At 41.4% G+C, this 16,299-nt stretch overlaps 1 protein-coding gene across 1 annotated transcript in view; it reads right to left on the bottom strand.

Annotated features, from left to right (window-relative positions):
• LOC136266630 (centrosome-associated protein 350-like) overlaps positions 1-16,299 on the bottom strand; it is a 42,578-nt gene that overhangs the window by 21,414 nt on the left and 4,865 nt on the right. Inside the window, exons 8-13 of the mRNA XM_066061622.1 lie at positions 9,248-9,346; positions 9,071-9,202; positions 2,208-2,682; positions 1,721-2,158; positions 1,206-1,669; positions 142-300 (exon numbers count right to left, since the gene is read on the bottom strand). Of these exons, the coding sequence (XP_065917694.1) occupies positions 142-300; positions 1,206-1,669; positions 1,721-2,158; positions 2,208-2,682; positions 9,071-9,202; positions 9,248-9,346 (1,767 nt within the window). The remainder of the gene's footprint in view (positions 1-141; positions 301-1,205; positions 1,670-1,720; positions 2,159-2,207; positions 2,683-9,070; positions 9,203-9,247; positions 9,347-16,299) is intronic.

Raw genomic sequence — 16,299 nt, forward strand, 5'->3', positions numbered from 1 at the left:
CACCAATATATGTCGAAACAATAATAACCCATTAACTGTAGTTAATACTACTAATTCACATCATTGTAATCAATGTGATAATATCAAGACAACAAAAACATTCAGAAATTGTGCAAATGGTGCTGAGACAGTCACAATTACCTTTAGCATATTGGCTAAGTCAGCAGTTTCTTGCTGAGCAGCAGAGATGGCCCTTGCTCCTTCAACATTGTTTAGTTGTTGTAGTGAGTCACTGACTGACTCTAACAGAGCTAGCTCAGCTGTTAACTTCTGCTCCAGACCACCAGGTGAATACTTTAACTGTAAATTATAATAAAACCATACAAAATGTTTAGCTAGCTTAATAATTAGTGTGTGCTTATTGAATATTTCTGATCCTTTTGTGACTCAGTTTTCTGACAAGTGACAAGAGTTTATAATGTGTCATACTCAATGGCAGACTACTGGTAAGGGAGACCAGAAATTAATGCTCAAAGTAAACCCATCTGTGTGTGTGTGTGCGTGTGTGTGTGTGTGTGTGTGTGTGTGTGTGTGTGTGTGTGTGTGTGTGTGTGTGTGTGTGTGTGTGTGTGTGTGTGTGTGTGCGGGCCACTTTGGTGTTGTTGTTTCCTTGAGCAAGAAACTTTACTCACATTGCTCCAGTCTACCCAGCTGTTAAAATGGGGACCCGGTGGCATGGTGCCAACTGGGAAAGCAGCCCACCCAGCTGTAACATCAGTGGGTACCTGGGGAGCAAATGCTCAACTGTCCATGTCTCATATAGCAGTTGAAGGTCCAGGTGGGACTTTGGGTGAAAGGGCATAGGTCCAATGCTCTGTAAATCCCTGTTGTTGTTTGCTTGAGCAAGAAACTTTACTAACATTGAACTGGTGTCAACTGGGGAAGCAAATTCCCAACTGTCCTTGTTTTACTTAGCAGTACTGGGGACTTTTAATTCTGCAACCTCTCTCAGAATTTGAAGTTCTCCTATGCTGCCACACTACACACACAGCCCATGCAACACACACAACCACACAAACAATTGTACGCACAATGCATACCCTTCAGTTACCACGCTAGCAGTAACATGTACTCGCCACTGAGTGCCTGAATGGTGTATATCAGTGTTGGTTCACCAGGTGGCAATATTTGTACTTCACACAGCTCAGCTGTGACTAAGCTGTTCTCTTAATGTATGCGTGGTGCGTGCACACTACTATACTTACTGCAGGTTGTATATCTTCAGGTGGTTGTAGTCTAGCATCATCCTGCTCCACCATATGAGACTGCTGAGACACTGAAGCACTGGTAAATGTTAACGAACTTTGATCATTCTCCTCCTCCATGCTAACACAAGACAGAGAATCAGTAGATGCCTCACTGTCCCTAGCTGGGGTTTGTAAACTATCAGGATCAAAACTCCTGTCACTAGCGGCTTGTGTGATCACCTGATCACCAGTAGGTGTGGCAGTAACTGGTTCAAAAGTGTTAGAGTATAAAGGAGTGTGGTCAGTATAGGTACCATCCTGTTGGTTGTCTTGATGATGAGGTGAACCCTTACTGGCTAGTGATGGTCGAGTATTTTCAGTATAGTTAGGTTGCTCCTCTAGAGATGCACTAGCTAATGATGAAGGTTGTGATGTTACTGAACTAGAACTGAATGCTTGTTTACAACGTTCAGCATGTAATGCTACAAGGACAATATTTATACATGTGTGTATACACTAGGTATATTACCTACCTGCTGTAGCATTAAACTGTTCCTGTAGTTTTTCATATTGTCTAGTGTAAATGTTAATAACACTCATCATGTCACCTCCAGCTTGTTCCCATGGGGGTACACTACTGACAGGTACACTACCAGTGTCATGAACATTACTATGAGTCGGGTCCAAATGAACAGATTCCAGTGACACCTCTACTACTGGCTTAGCTTTGTCTTGCACCTTTTTCTTTGTAGATTTCTTTGTCCTTGTGGTTGTACAGTGTTTGTGTCCATCAGTAGAGCTGGCAAGAGGAGTTGATTTGGACCGGTGCACTTTCTGGTATGTACTGGTGTTCCAGTGAAGACTCTTCCTCACTTGATGTCCTCTATAAGCTGCCTGTATACGTGTAACTGCCTCTTCTTGTTTATGATGTTGAATTGCCTTGTGAGCATGCTGGTCAACATTGTGTACACCTACAAGTTAATTTGGTAAACTATACAATATTAACAATAACTAAACTACCTGGTAAGTCTCTAGTGTTGAACGTTGATGATGATTGTTTGATCATATGAGCTCTTCTGTGAGGTTTAGCTGCATCACGTGATGTCATAGGAAGGTCTGGTGATCTCCTAGATGATCTAGAGATTTTGTTTTGTTTTGTAATGACAACTGGTGAGGGTGATTTGATTGGTGTAGAATAACTGCTCACTGTAAGAAGTTGTTCATTCATCACCTCCACAGAGGATAAAGGTTGTTGAGATTTGCTGACAGGAGATATTGATCTCAGACTCTGGGCAGTAGGAATACTGCCAGTAGGTGGTCTCTGATTGGAGACTGATTCAGATAGTGTATGCTTAGCAGAAGGTATGGTCTGCTTGTTACCAGACAATGCCAATGTATCCAATAATGACGATGAGGTGAAGACATGACCAGATAGGACACTATCATGTTGTTTAACTGGTGAAGAACTTCTTAACTTGTTCTCTTTATCTGAGTCCTAACAGTAATATACTACATCATAGATATACTAGAACATGTTTATACTACACAAGTATGCAAAAAAAACTCGAACTAGAGTAGGAACCATAACACATCGATAAAAAGTACTGAAACAAGTTGGAGTAGTGCACAATATTAAATCACAGTAAAACAATAAGAAGTGTTATATCCCTACTGTGCATTTCCATTTATCTTGAGCACAGTAGGGATACAAAACTTCATATTGTTTTACTGTGATTTGATATCAAGCACTACTACTGGTAAGTCCATGAAGAATGCATTGTACGTACTGCGGTATGCTAATAGGCACCTCTCAGGCCAAAGCGACGTAGAACAGTGAAAAAATCAAGCCCGTAGCTGTTAATGAGTTACACTTGTCTGAAGGCATCAGTCAGTCACTAAAAATTCTGTTTAATAAAGTTTTAATAGCAACTTGTTGAAAGCGTTTCGGGTTGTTCTGAAGGCTTAATTTTATCTAACCAATACTGACTCATAGTCATTATGTAAAAGCGAGGCTGGTTTTTGGGTGATGTTTTTTCATGGGCCATGCCTACACCCCTTTGTGGTACAGTACTATTGTGCTGTATGGCTATGATAAGTTCTTGCATGACAACAAAATTTAAAGAGGAAGCCATGTGTGGTAATTTTAGCAAAAAAAGAAGAGATTTGATTGGTCAAAATCTTGTGCATGTGGCTTCACCTATTTTTGTTGTCACGTACGGTACCACTCGAATGTAATGTCTCGCGAGAGTGCGAACAATTAAAAATAAGCTAATTAAAGGGCGTGGCACCCATTTTGCTGGTGAGTATTTATCCTGTTTGAATACTCATGAGCAAAACGGATGCCATGCTCTATAATTATGATTAGCTTGTCTTTTGATCGCCCGCACTCGTACAAGATGACATTACATTTGAGCGGTACAGTGGATCCTCGGACCACAGTTATCCGAACACTTCGATTATCTGAACACCAAATGTGACTACTCTATTAGAGTATTTTGTCATCAGTGTGCATTCTATTAGAGTAAATGACTGTTCTGTCAGAGTGGTTGAACAAAGCTCTGTATATAAATCAAAGGGCTTTGGTTATCCGGACAATTTCACTTATCTGAACAGAATTTTGGCTAACTATAAGAACAAAGCTATTCAGATAACTGAGGATCCACTGTATCATAAGAACTATATGACATTAGCTGAGTATGGTCACATGATGACATTAACAGGGTAATATACATACAGCTGTATCCTCAATAGGCATGTATGCATTATTGTGGAGTTAGCCTCCCATGGTCCTAATGCAGTGTGCATATTTGCACCCCTAGCAACCAATAAACAACCATCACATTCCAAGTAACCTTCAGGTATTTCTCTTCACCTGCTAAAGTATTCACTGTACTGAGCTAATAATACCCCTGTGTGGTATAAAATAGGTCTAGAATTTTGTACACACACATACACACCAGCTGAGTAAAAAACTGGCCATTTTTGCACATTCCTCAAATTCTATTTTATTGCTTGTCTATTATCTATAGTAGCAAAGGAGTGGACAGTCAAAGTTTTAGTCTTTTATGATAAAAAGTCTTGGAGTTATGGTGCTAGACAGTTGGAACAGTGGTAAACTCAATTTGTACAGCAACAATATGGAAAATAAATTACAGGTGCTTAAAATAATCAATCATAACTCCCGAGTTACAGCGACGGGCTCTTTACACCATGAACTGGCAAATCTATCAAGGTATAGTGCTTTCCCTGTACTCCTCCGTGTTGACAAAGCCAAAGACACGATGATGGTAAATAGTCTGGTGCCCGCCGACCCTATTTAGGCGCTTATACTAGCGCCCCGAAAATAGGGTCTGGTCTGTCTAGAATTAAGGACTTGTGCCATTGTTACCGAAAACTGGTGTGTCCAATCAAACCGCAGTATTGCCAATTAAATGTATTTTGGCCGCACAACGTGGGTAAATACTGGGGCGAAAGTCACGAAACGAAAGTTGCGTGAGTTCTTTTTGTGTCAGGGTGAATAAACCCAGGGACGATTTTCCATTTACCATTCGTGTGTAATAGATGCCTTCCCTCGGAAAGTAGAAATATTGTCTCCACAGCCTAAACATCAACCGCCCATAGAAATTAACTGATTGAAACCCTTAAGGGTGCTCTGTACAGTTCCGCGTATGGCTTCTCGTAAATTATGTTTTCTGCTATAACTTATGCATGGATTAAACCATTCTGCTAAACTCTTTTTATTTGCAATAAGCTATCACTACTGCACAGTTTAGTCTAAATCCCATGTCTTAACTCACTGTAGAAGGTGAGTTGTAATTTTTCGCTTCTAACTAGAACTAGTCCCACAGTTTATGCAGGGATTGAGCCTGCAAAGATTGAAATTTTTTTATATCAGAGTGGGGATTATAGAGTGATGAAACAAGGGAGGTCATCTTACTTACAGCTAACATTCCTACTTCAGTCACATACAGAGAATACTGCCATGACTGAGAATACTGCCATGACTGATATGAAGTATTAAATGTGTGTATCTGCAGGCCACCCTTGTTTCTGTTTCTTTCTTTTTTTTTTCTTTCTATGATCCCTACTCAACAAGTAGAAAGAACTTTTACGTTGGATTAACGGAACAAAGACAAAACAAGCTGTGAAACAACAGAATAGCAAAAAAGTAGTGAAACAAGCAAGGTTATCTATACCTGCCAATAATGTTTAGCAGGAAATTTTTGAAAGATAACATTTGAAAATTTCGGCATAATGTTTCATAATTTATCAGAAATAGCTAATAAATGATGCTAAGCATGTGATAAAATTAATTTTACATCTGAATGCATGCCCCAACATCCAACTACTGAAAAGTCTATTATGCTTCATTTTCAGCTTTGTTCTATCAGTGACACATAACTCTGCAAATCTGCAATCAATCCAGTCAATACAGAAATACGGACATTACCCTCAGTGATCCCTAATATACAATATACAGGGTTCTGTCCAGGAATTACTGAGTTTTGGCCTAAAGATAACATGAATTGATATGCTGTGTGTTCTATTAGAAACATATTAGAGTATATACCACTTTCACACCTCAATTAGGGAAGAGAAGGTGTATAAGTATATGTTAAAGCATAGCCGCGAGTGCTATATGAAAAATAAAGTACGAGGCCAAGCGCCGAGTACTTTATTTTTCATATAGCACGAGCAAGGCTATGCTTTAAATGATTTATGGAACTTTCTAGTCGTGTAGCTTCACCATACACTAGGACTCGCAATTAACAAGCGTTGCACGAACTATTAGCAGCCTGAATGTACACAAACTAGTTTAACAAAGTAACTCATGCGTATTTCACCATAGTTTGGCATAGTAGACGTTCATTGCGTCTTTTGGCAGGTTTTGCTCGCAACCCACAATTGATTCTATTGTGAGTCACATGGTGAAGTATTTCCGTGATATCTCCAGGACTTGTCCGTTTACATTAACAAACGTAACAGCAACGTTACCTTCTCCCACACATCATCGAAGCATTTAGGTATGTCTATAAAAGCAATCCAGTGGTGGAACTCGTATTGGCTGGGGTGATTGATCACTCAGCGTGGCGAGGCTATTAGCCTTCACCGGCTTGGGTGATTAGTCGTACTGGCGCGAGCCCCGTAGGCTATTAGCCTACACTAAGGCACGTGGGCAACTGTGCTTTATTGCCCACAAAGAGTGCTTTAATCGTTCAATAAAGCACTCTTTGCGGTGCAATAAAGCACTCTTTGTGGTTGATGAAGCAGCTGGCCGGCTGAGAGTGTACTTTATGAAATTTAAAGTACACTTTTTCCTTTGATCTTGCCCACGCAAAGTTCTATAAGTGGTATAATAGCACTGCTATCAGTGTTCAGGAATGCATTAACAAGAAATGGAGGTAGTATATACAAGTTATATCCCTCCTAGGAGTGATAGAACTTGTATAAATTATACTACCTTCTATTCTCATTAATGCATTCCAAGCATTTTCAGAAATTATCTGATTTCTTAGATGAAACTCTGTGATCTCGGCTTTAATATAGTGACACTTCACAAGATCGATAGTGGGTTTTAGTTTTGTAAAGTGAGCCAAAGCATAGATCATGGACTTGGGAAAGATAATGAAGAAGGTCACAGGTTAGTTTATATTGCTGTTTTGGTTACATTGCATTCTAGTCACGTGATGTCCAGACACTAGGCGTATTCATGGTTAGTATAGCTTAATTGATTTGGCCATTAGTGTTAACATATTGTTTATTCATGGCTAGTATAGTAAGTACTTTACCAGAGGAGGTTGGACACGCTTTAAGCACCACTAAAACAAATTACACAAAATCCCTCTTGTCGAAGAGGTTAATCCATCGCAATCTCAGAATTAACTCACTTAATCATTTCATGTTTCGTTAGAGAATACGTACGTGCAGGCTGGTGAAGTAGTGTACACCAAACCACAACTTGTTATTTTCACCCGGACTTCAAGCACTGATTACAAAACAAAGTACATTGTCTTGAAGTTTACATGAAGGACGATCTGAATATTTAACGATCCCACCATTTTTCAGTTTTGTATTGTGACTATTGACCATCACGTGACATACCAAATCAAAAAATGCAATTAAGGGACAGCTCACGTGAATGCGTCCAACCTCCTCTGGTACTTTACAGTGCACTTAAGCTTCATTATGAGCTGTTCAGCTTGCATTTTGGCTTCCTGTGTTTAATTGTGTACCCACAATTGAAGCGATCTACATGCTCAGGTCGACACACTTACATTCGGCCTCTCAGCAGCGCCTTGTTGTTGAATGTTATCCACAATCGAAATTCACATGGTCCCATATAAATACACTTCGCGAAGTATTCCTACAGTTTCCCACACTTGCAGGTGAGTCACCCAAGTGGAATATAGTTGTAACATGGGCAATTGTGATTTGTCTGAAATATACGCACTTGGGCTGTGCCTTCGTGCTTGTGCGTATACCGTACAGAGGGAAACTTTGGAGGGGGAAAATTTGGCGAATCAAGCAAAACATCACTGTTGGCAAAATAAAATTTGGCAAATTGTTAGCAAAGTGCACGCCGTATTGAATTAATTAGATCACTAATCGCTGTGCTTGAAGCGAGAACTGGAGTGCCACGCCACTCAGTGATTCGGCGCCTGGAGTCAGCTACCAACAAAAAAGATAATACTATATAGACAGTAGATCTACACCCTCTGGAATAGTGAATATCGTACTTAACATGGTAGGACTCGCTATACTTGTCATGCCCGTTTCGAGGTGAAGTTTGAGGATACCACGTGCACAGTAACTAGCTACCTAGTGAGGTAGTTGAGGAAGGCTTGGCTCTAGCGTAATGCCTGGCCCACTATCCCTTGGTTGAGTAGAAAATTGATTAGCTCTATAGAGGCTTGGCTTGCTATTTTCTTCGCCACCAAAATATTTGGATGGGGAAAATTTGGCGAATTCATAGTCAATCGCCAAATTTTAATGGCATCAAAGTTTCCCTCCATACGGTATTCCAGACAAATCACTTGTGCCCATGTTACAACTACTACATATTGTATGTGTACATCTGTGATATACTACTGGTTGGATTATGTGCAGGTCAGTTTTTAGAGGTACTGGTTACTTTGAACCACTGCTGATCAGTATGGGTAGAACCCTGAGTATTACCACACCGTATGATATAAAAGTTCTAATTTCACAAATGTTTAGTGTTGTGTAACATAATTGACTGGAGAATCAACGCATACCACATCAAAGGAAAGACTGGTGTTGGTCAGACATAATGAGCGCCCGAATATTAACTATTGCAAAGCATTGTTGCCATTTTGGTTCATTTTTAGCTCAATACAACCAAAGAACAGTACAAGAAGTGCCTTTGCAATCAATCTAGTCACTACAGAAATTGTGATTAACATGTGCCTATCTATTACCAGGAAGTAAACGGATAGCTATACTGCTTTCAGGTGCTGAGATTTGCAGACTAATCAAATTACATAATGCCTGTTGGGGCTTTGATCATTATTGTATGAAACTGAGTTTATATCATGCTAACCACTACATATGATGCTATGCTGTTACACCCTACGCAATGTGATTGAACAGGGATACTGAAGTGATGTCAAACAGTAAAGAAATCAAGCCCAAAGCATATTAACCATAGTTGAATTGTACTTGGGCAGGAAAATACAGTTAAATATTTCCACAGAAAGGGCTTGGGGTCGCTTTGAAGACATTTTTGGGCTTAACCAATATTGTTACGAAGGAAAAGAGAGGCTGGTTTTTGGGTGATATTTTTGGGCTAGAAAGCCCAAACCTTCATGATCCTAGTATGCAGTACTAATGTACTCTATATACACTATTAGTAATCTACTTACAGCATTAGCTTCTTCAAGGTGTATATGTATGCCTGGATGTTGTGCCATGTCTTCAAGTAACTTCTGTTGTCTCTTAACCCCAGCTCTCTTCAAATTGTTCTGCAATACTTGTCTACGGTCCATATCCAGTATCTGTTAGGACAACATGATCACTGTACATGGTAGCTAATATAATACCTCTAGTTTTCTCTTCTTCTCTGTTTCAGCTCTCTTCATGATATAACGTTGCTCTAGGTTTTTCTTCTTACGGTCTTCACGTTTCTTTTCCATGTAATCCTAACACACAATATGTCACAAGCTGCACTAAACTGTACTTAGCTACTAGTAACATTAATAAGTAGGGAGGATCCAAGTGACAAAACAAGAGATGAGCTTTCCCCAGCAAAATAGAGTGGTATAAGTGTCACTTTGCTACCAACATCAATTTATTAAATTATATACATTCCTTTTACCGCATCAAAAGAATTTTGAGTAGAGTGATGCTGCATTGCTCTTTAGGGAAACCCCAGTCAGATGGTATTACAGTATATATAGCTCGGTGGGAAAATCCTGTCGATGATTAGTTATAACATTATACATTAAAATTACGTAGTTTATGATCACGTGTAATAGGCTAGGAATATGACGTAGTTTGTACTATGAATTTTGTAGCACATGTAATCAATAGTAGTGACGGTGTTGTGTTGTGTATGTATCCGTGGCGAACAGTGAACGAGCCGAGCTATACTAATCATTAGTCCCCCACATTTTTGGTGCTGTGACCAGCAGAAGTCCGTCTCAAGAACGAAGCCAACCCTACCAAGCTATAGTATGTTCACGTTGAGCTGAATCCTGAAAAACAGCTAAAAGTTAAAAGTGGATTTTTTCTCAACAGAGTTAACATTTCAGCTAACCAGATGATTATTGGTAACAGCAAAGGTGTCAACAACAGACACGTACGGTTTGGCTCCATTACAAGTTCGGGAAAGGGCTGTAATGGACACTGTACTTATATGGCTTCCCCATAGGAAATGTATTGTGAAAATTTTGATTGGCCGTAAATATTATGTCAAACATTTGAACAAAAAGATTTTGAAATATTGTTAGCGGATCAAGCAGTACTACAAATGAGCCAAATTTCAAGATCGTGTGTAATTGCATCCATGAGTTATTAAATGTTTTTGAGGATTCAGCTCAACGTGAACGTACTATAGTTGTGCTCGCCTCTCTAGTCCAAGTAGTAACCCGTCACTAAAACGTCGTGGTACTGTGGCGGAATAAGAGAACGGTACCCAGAAAGGCGAGCACCCCAATACTCAGTAAACTGTTGTTGCTGTTCCTTCGTTACAGGTTTTCCAGTGGTTGGCATTAATTCAAAGACAAGTTCGTCACGGCATGGAGGCACTCAAGCGTCATCGTTTATCACGTCATGGATATAGAAGTCACCTTACCAGAATAATTGCTGCAACTAAAGATATTATTGAAAGAGACCCCAGTGAGCTTAGAGAATCAGATTACACCTCATTAGTGGACTGGCAGAAGCAACTTGATCGAAAGAAGGAGATCCTCACTGATATTGATGCTAAGATAATTGGTCTTATAGAAGAAGAAGGGGAACTGGAATCCGAGATTCTTGAAACTGAAGAGATCCAAGAGACAATCTCCCAACAGGCAGCTCAAGTTGATAGAGTTTTAAGACTATATCGCTGCACTCATCCAGACCCTAGCACTGTTGTAACAGGAGTCACTCCACCGCAGGTCCCAACCTCTGATGAGAACAATGAAGAGTCTACCGCCTGATATGAAACAGTAAGTATACCTGCTCAGATGACACTCCCCATACACATGTGATTCCACACGACACTGAAACACAAACACTACCAGTCAGTCACACACCCAGAGAATTATGTGAGCACACTCCCTGAAAGCCATGCCACACACCCAGTAATCCCCACAAATGCTGTCACCTCAGAAAGCCATGTGGTCACATCCTCAGCAAGCCATGTAGTCCCACTCCCAGCAAGCCACTTACCAAGCAGCAGTGGAGCTACCACCCGCCTACCTAAGCTCAGTATACCAGTTTTCTCAGGTGAACCATTACAGTGGTGGCAGTCTTTCTGGGACTGTTTCGAGGCAGCCGTACACAATAACTCATCTCTAAGTGATGTTCAGAAGTTAAGCTATCTGCGTGCACAACTACAACATGATGCTGCAAGAGTTGTGGCTGGTTTCCCACTAACAGGAGTCAATTATGAGCATTCAGTCATTTTACTGCAACAAAGATATGGCCAACCACACAAGCTAGTAAACGCTCACATGAATGCCCTACTTGAGATGCACAATCCAATGAACTCATCATCAGCTCTACACACACGAAGCCTCTCTTCACTTGGCAAGTCCCGTGAGACATATGGTTCGCTGTTAGTCCCTATCATACTGAACAAGCTTCCAGCAGATGTCAGAGTCAACTTGGCAAGACAGCACGGCAGTGATGAGTGGACCATTGATGAACTACAAGGTGCTTTACTTACAGAGATCAGAATTTTAGAAATGGGTTCTCATCACCCCCAATCTCAGTTCACAGCTTCCTTTCATGCAAGCTCTGTTCGTAAACCTTCACGTACGGCAAGTGATCTCCCAACTCCAAAGAGGCCAACATGTGTGTACTGCAAGGGACCTCATGCTCCTGGTACCTGTGAAGCCATCAAGGACCACCAGAAACATTTGGATATAATTAAATGAGAGAAATTGTGCTTCAATTGCTTGGGCCATCATAGAGTGTCTAGTTGCAACTCCAAGTATCGGTGTCGTAAATGTGGCCGTAAGCACCACACAAGTATCTGCAGTGAAATATCTAGAATGGAACCCAAGTACAGCCATCTTCTCAACCAGCAACCTCTGAAACACAGGCCACAGGGAACACTGTCAATACAAACTCAACAGCTTCACTCACTGCTCTGGCCCATCCTCCATCACACAGCATACTTGTCAAAGACAACACTTGCCTGTTGAAAACTGCTGTAGCAACAATTACTTCCTCCTCACATGCAGAAAGTAAGGCCAACATACTATTTGACAAAGGGTCTCAACATTCCTTCCTGACCCAAGAATTGGCAGACTTTTTGTCACTGAAGCCTTACAAGAAGGAAAACATTTCTCTTGCTGCATTTGGTGTGAATCAATCACACCACAAGAGCATGGCAGTTGCAACTGTGTATGTCAAGACGCAATCTGAGGAACACATTCCTTTATCAGTCCTTATCGTCCCTACCATTACTGTCCCTCTGAAGATAAGTGCTTCCTCCAGAGTCAGAGCACTACCATATCTGCATGGATTACAGTTAGCCCACCCTGTCAACACAGATGGAGACTTCAATATCTCCCTCCTCATAGGAGCTGACCATTACTGGGACATAGTGGAAGACCACATCATTAGAGGGGACGGTCCAACTGCTACTAGTTCCAAGATTGGCTACCTGCTTTCAGGACCAGTTTCAAATACACACTCTCTCAATATAGTAACAAGTGCCCTTCACATATCCACCCAGCACAATGAAGATCACAACATCCAAAAGTTTTACGACCTTGAGACAACTGGAATAGCAGTAGAGAACAATTCAGACAAACAGTTTTTACAAGGGTACTCACAGACATGTATTACTCGTCTTCCTGATGGTTCATACTGCACCAGATTCCCGTGGAAAGAGAGCCACCCACCACTGCCAACTAACTCTAATGTATGCAGGAAGAGAACCCGTTCATTGGCTCACCATCTTTCACTAACACCAGGTGTCCTACAAACATACAACAACATTATCTGTGATCAACTCAACAGGGGTTTTATTGAAAGTGTACACATCTGAAATACCTGGCCTGACCCATTTTATTCCTCGCCACTGCGTCAAAAAGAACTCAATCACAACACCAATCCGCATAGTGTACGATTGCAGCTGCTGTCAATCAAAGGACCATCCCTCCTCGAATGATTGTTTACTCACCGGTCCTCACTTTCTGAATGATCTATGCTCAATCATCCTTCGTTTTCGTACACACAACTATGCTATCTCCACTGATATTGAGAAAGCCTTTCTCCATATCCACCTTAATGAGAGTGATAGAGATTACACCCGCCTTTTTTGGCTCAGTGATGTTACAGATCCCAACAGTGAGCTCATCATGTACCGCTTCAAGACAGTACTCTTTGGAGCTGTAAGTTCACCATTTATGTTGTATGCTGCACAGTACCATCATTTACAACACTACAACACACCACTCTCACATGACATCCAAGCCAATTTATATGTTGATAACATTGTGTCAGGGTGTGAGACAGAATTGGCTGCAACCCAGTACTACAAACAGGCTAGAGTCATTATGTTAGAGGCCAAATTTAAATTAAGATCATAGGTATCGAATAGTTCACAACTTAGTTTGATAACACGTAAAGAAAACACTGCTGACTCCACTGTACCTGCTAATGTCCTTGGTGTCCACTGGCATACTGACACAGACAAACTATCACTCATACCTAAGAACCCCTCTTTGACTATTGTAAACCTAATTACTAAGCGTGAAGTCCTTCAAGATTCATCGAAAGTGTTTGACCCACTTGGACTAGCAGCTCCAGTCACCATCCATTCCAAGCTTCTAATGCAAACCCTCTGGCAAAACACCTGGAATGGGATGAACCACTTGAACCTGAGCTCTGTGAGCAATGACAATCTATAGTCACAGACATCAAGCAGTTACCACAGTTTAACATCAATAGACGATACTTTACCATCACTTATGAGAAAAACAATGTACAACTTCATGTATTTGCTGATGCCAGCACCAAGGCCTATGGTGCCGTAGCATTTCTCAAGCTACAACAGGAGTCTTCATTTGTTATGGCGAAATCCCATGTTGCTCCACCCAAGCGTCCAATCTTACCTCGCTTGGAGCTCATGGCTGCATTGACAGTTACACATCTGGCCAAATTTATCATTGATTCCTTACAACTGCAGAACACCTCTGTTTTTATGTGGACTGACAGCCAGATTGTGTTGTACTGGATCCATAGCAAGAAGACATTTCCACAGTTTGTTTCTTCTCGAGTAAGTCAGATTCACAATGTACTGCCATCAGCTTCCTGGAGATTTTGCTCAACCAATGACAACCCAGCAGACCTTCTGACAAGAGGTATTACTTATGACCAGCTACAGTCTTTCTTGTTGTGGCTTAAGGAACCTCCTTGGTTACTGTCTGATAACCTTGGCCAGAGTGGAAGCCTACAGAAGCCCTTCAGCTACAAGTTTCATTAGTGGAAGCCGAAGAGACTGCTCAACCAGAGACACAAAGTACTACCTCTGTGGAAGACACTGGCCTTCACTATATTAGTGATGTTTCAGCATACCACAGCCTATCACGACTCCTCAATGTTACTGCATATATTTTAAGATTTGTGAGAAACATAAGAAGGCCATCCATCAAGTACTCAAGTCCTATCTCCCCTGCAGAGCGTACACAAGCTAACTTGAAATGGATCCAAACTGTACAACAGCAATCATTCCCTGCCGAAATCCAGAACATCAATTCTCAATCAAGTCGTTTACCTTTAGTTCATCAACTCCGCTTATTCATAGACAAAGGTGGACTCATTCGTTGTGGCGGGAGGATTCATAATACCCCAGTCTCTGAACTGGTGAAATTTCCTTACTTGCTACCTGCCAAACACCCGTTAACCGGAATGATTGTCTATGCAGTCCACGAGAAACATCTACATGCTGGAGTGACATCGACATTGACAGCCATCAGACAGAGCTACTGGATTCCCGGTGCAAGACAGTTGATACAAAAACTTCTTAGATATTGTGTGATCTGCAGGAAGACTGAAGGGAAGCCATATCAAATACCGGATCCACCTCCCCATGTCAAGTGTAGAGTTCAAGAGACGCAGCCCTTTGAAGTGACTGGTGTGGATTTCACTGGCGCCTTATATGTGAGAAACACAGGTAAAGAGAGTAAAGTGTGTGTGTGTGCCTCTTTACTTGCGCAGTGACCAGAGCCGTGCATCTTGAGATAGTAACTGACCTCACCACCGAGAACTTCCTACAAGCCTTCAGGAGATTTAGCAGTCGCAAGTCTTTGCCCAAGTTTATGTTATCGGACAATGCGTCCACTTACTTAGCAGCCGCCGATGAACTCAACAAGTTGTTCAGTTGCAAGATCTTACTAGATGCTTTAAGTTGGAAGAGAGTTACATGGAAATTCATCCCGAAGCGCCCCCTGGTACGGGGGATTTTGGGAGCGACTTATCAGGTTGACTAAGGCTTCCCTTAAGAAGGTACTCAGAAGATCATATGTCAGTCTACTTGATCTACAAACAATAATCGTAGAAATCGAAGCCATTCTCAATGACCGTCCTTTAATGTATGTCTCCCCTGACCTTAAGGACCCAGAACCACTCACTCAAGCACACTTGCTGTATGGTAGGAGGATCGTTTCTCTCCCACACCCAATAACCGAAGGAGATGAGATTAGTGATCCTGATTATGGTTCCAACTCAGAGGTGAAAGGGAGAGCAAGAACCATAACAGTGTTATTGAACAACTTCTGGAGAAGATGGAGAACAGAGTACCTCACATCCCTTAGGGAATTTCATCGTACAACAGGAAATAACTCCCAGACAGTCAAGAAGGGTGAAATTGTTTTAGTCCATGATGACACACCCAAAGCCAGTTGGAAACTCGCAGTAATCGAGGATGTCATTACTGGACATGATGGACTCATCAGAGCTGTTAACATTCACACAAGCAGTGGCAGGACAAATAGACCTATAAGCATACTTTACCCACTCAAGATAACAAGTAAGACCGATGTTGAACCTGTTAACTCAGATGCTACCAACAGCCAGGACAAGTTAGATTCTGAGAGTAATCAGCAGAATACATCACAGCCACAGGACATCCGCCCCACAAGACAAGCAGCTTTGGAGGCCTGTGCAAGAGTAGCCGAATGGACCAGTGTCTTGCGTGGCCCCCCGGAGGATGTCGATGATTAGTTATAACAGTATACATTAAAATTACGTAGTTTATGATCACGTGTAATAGGCTAGGAATATGACGTAGTTTGTACTTTGAGCACATGTAATCAATAGTAGTGACAGTGTTGTGTTGTGTATGTATCCGTGGAGAACAGTGAACGAGCCGAGCTATACTAATCATCAGTCCCCCACAAATCCCTACATTGGCATGGGGATCGCCTCAAAA

The sequence above is a fragment of the Dysidea avara genome, chromosome 9 (genome assembly GCF_963678975.1).
Source record: "Dysidea avara chromosome 9, odDysAvar1.4, whole genome shotgun sequence".
Lineage (NCBI taxonomy): Eukaryota > Metazoa > Porifera > Demospongiae > Dictyoceratida > Dysideidae > Dysidea > Dysidea avara.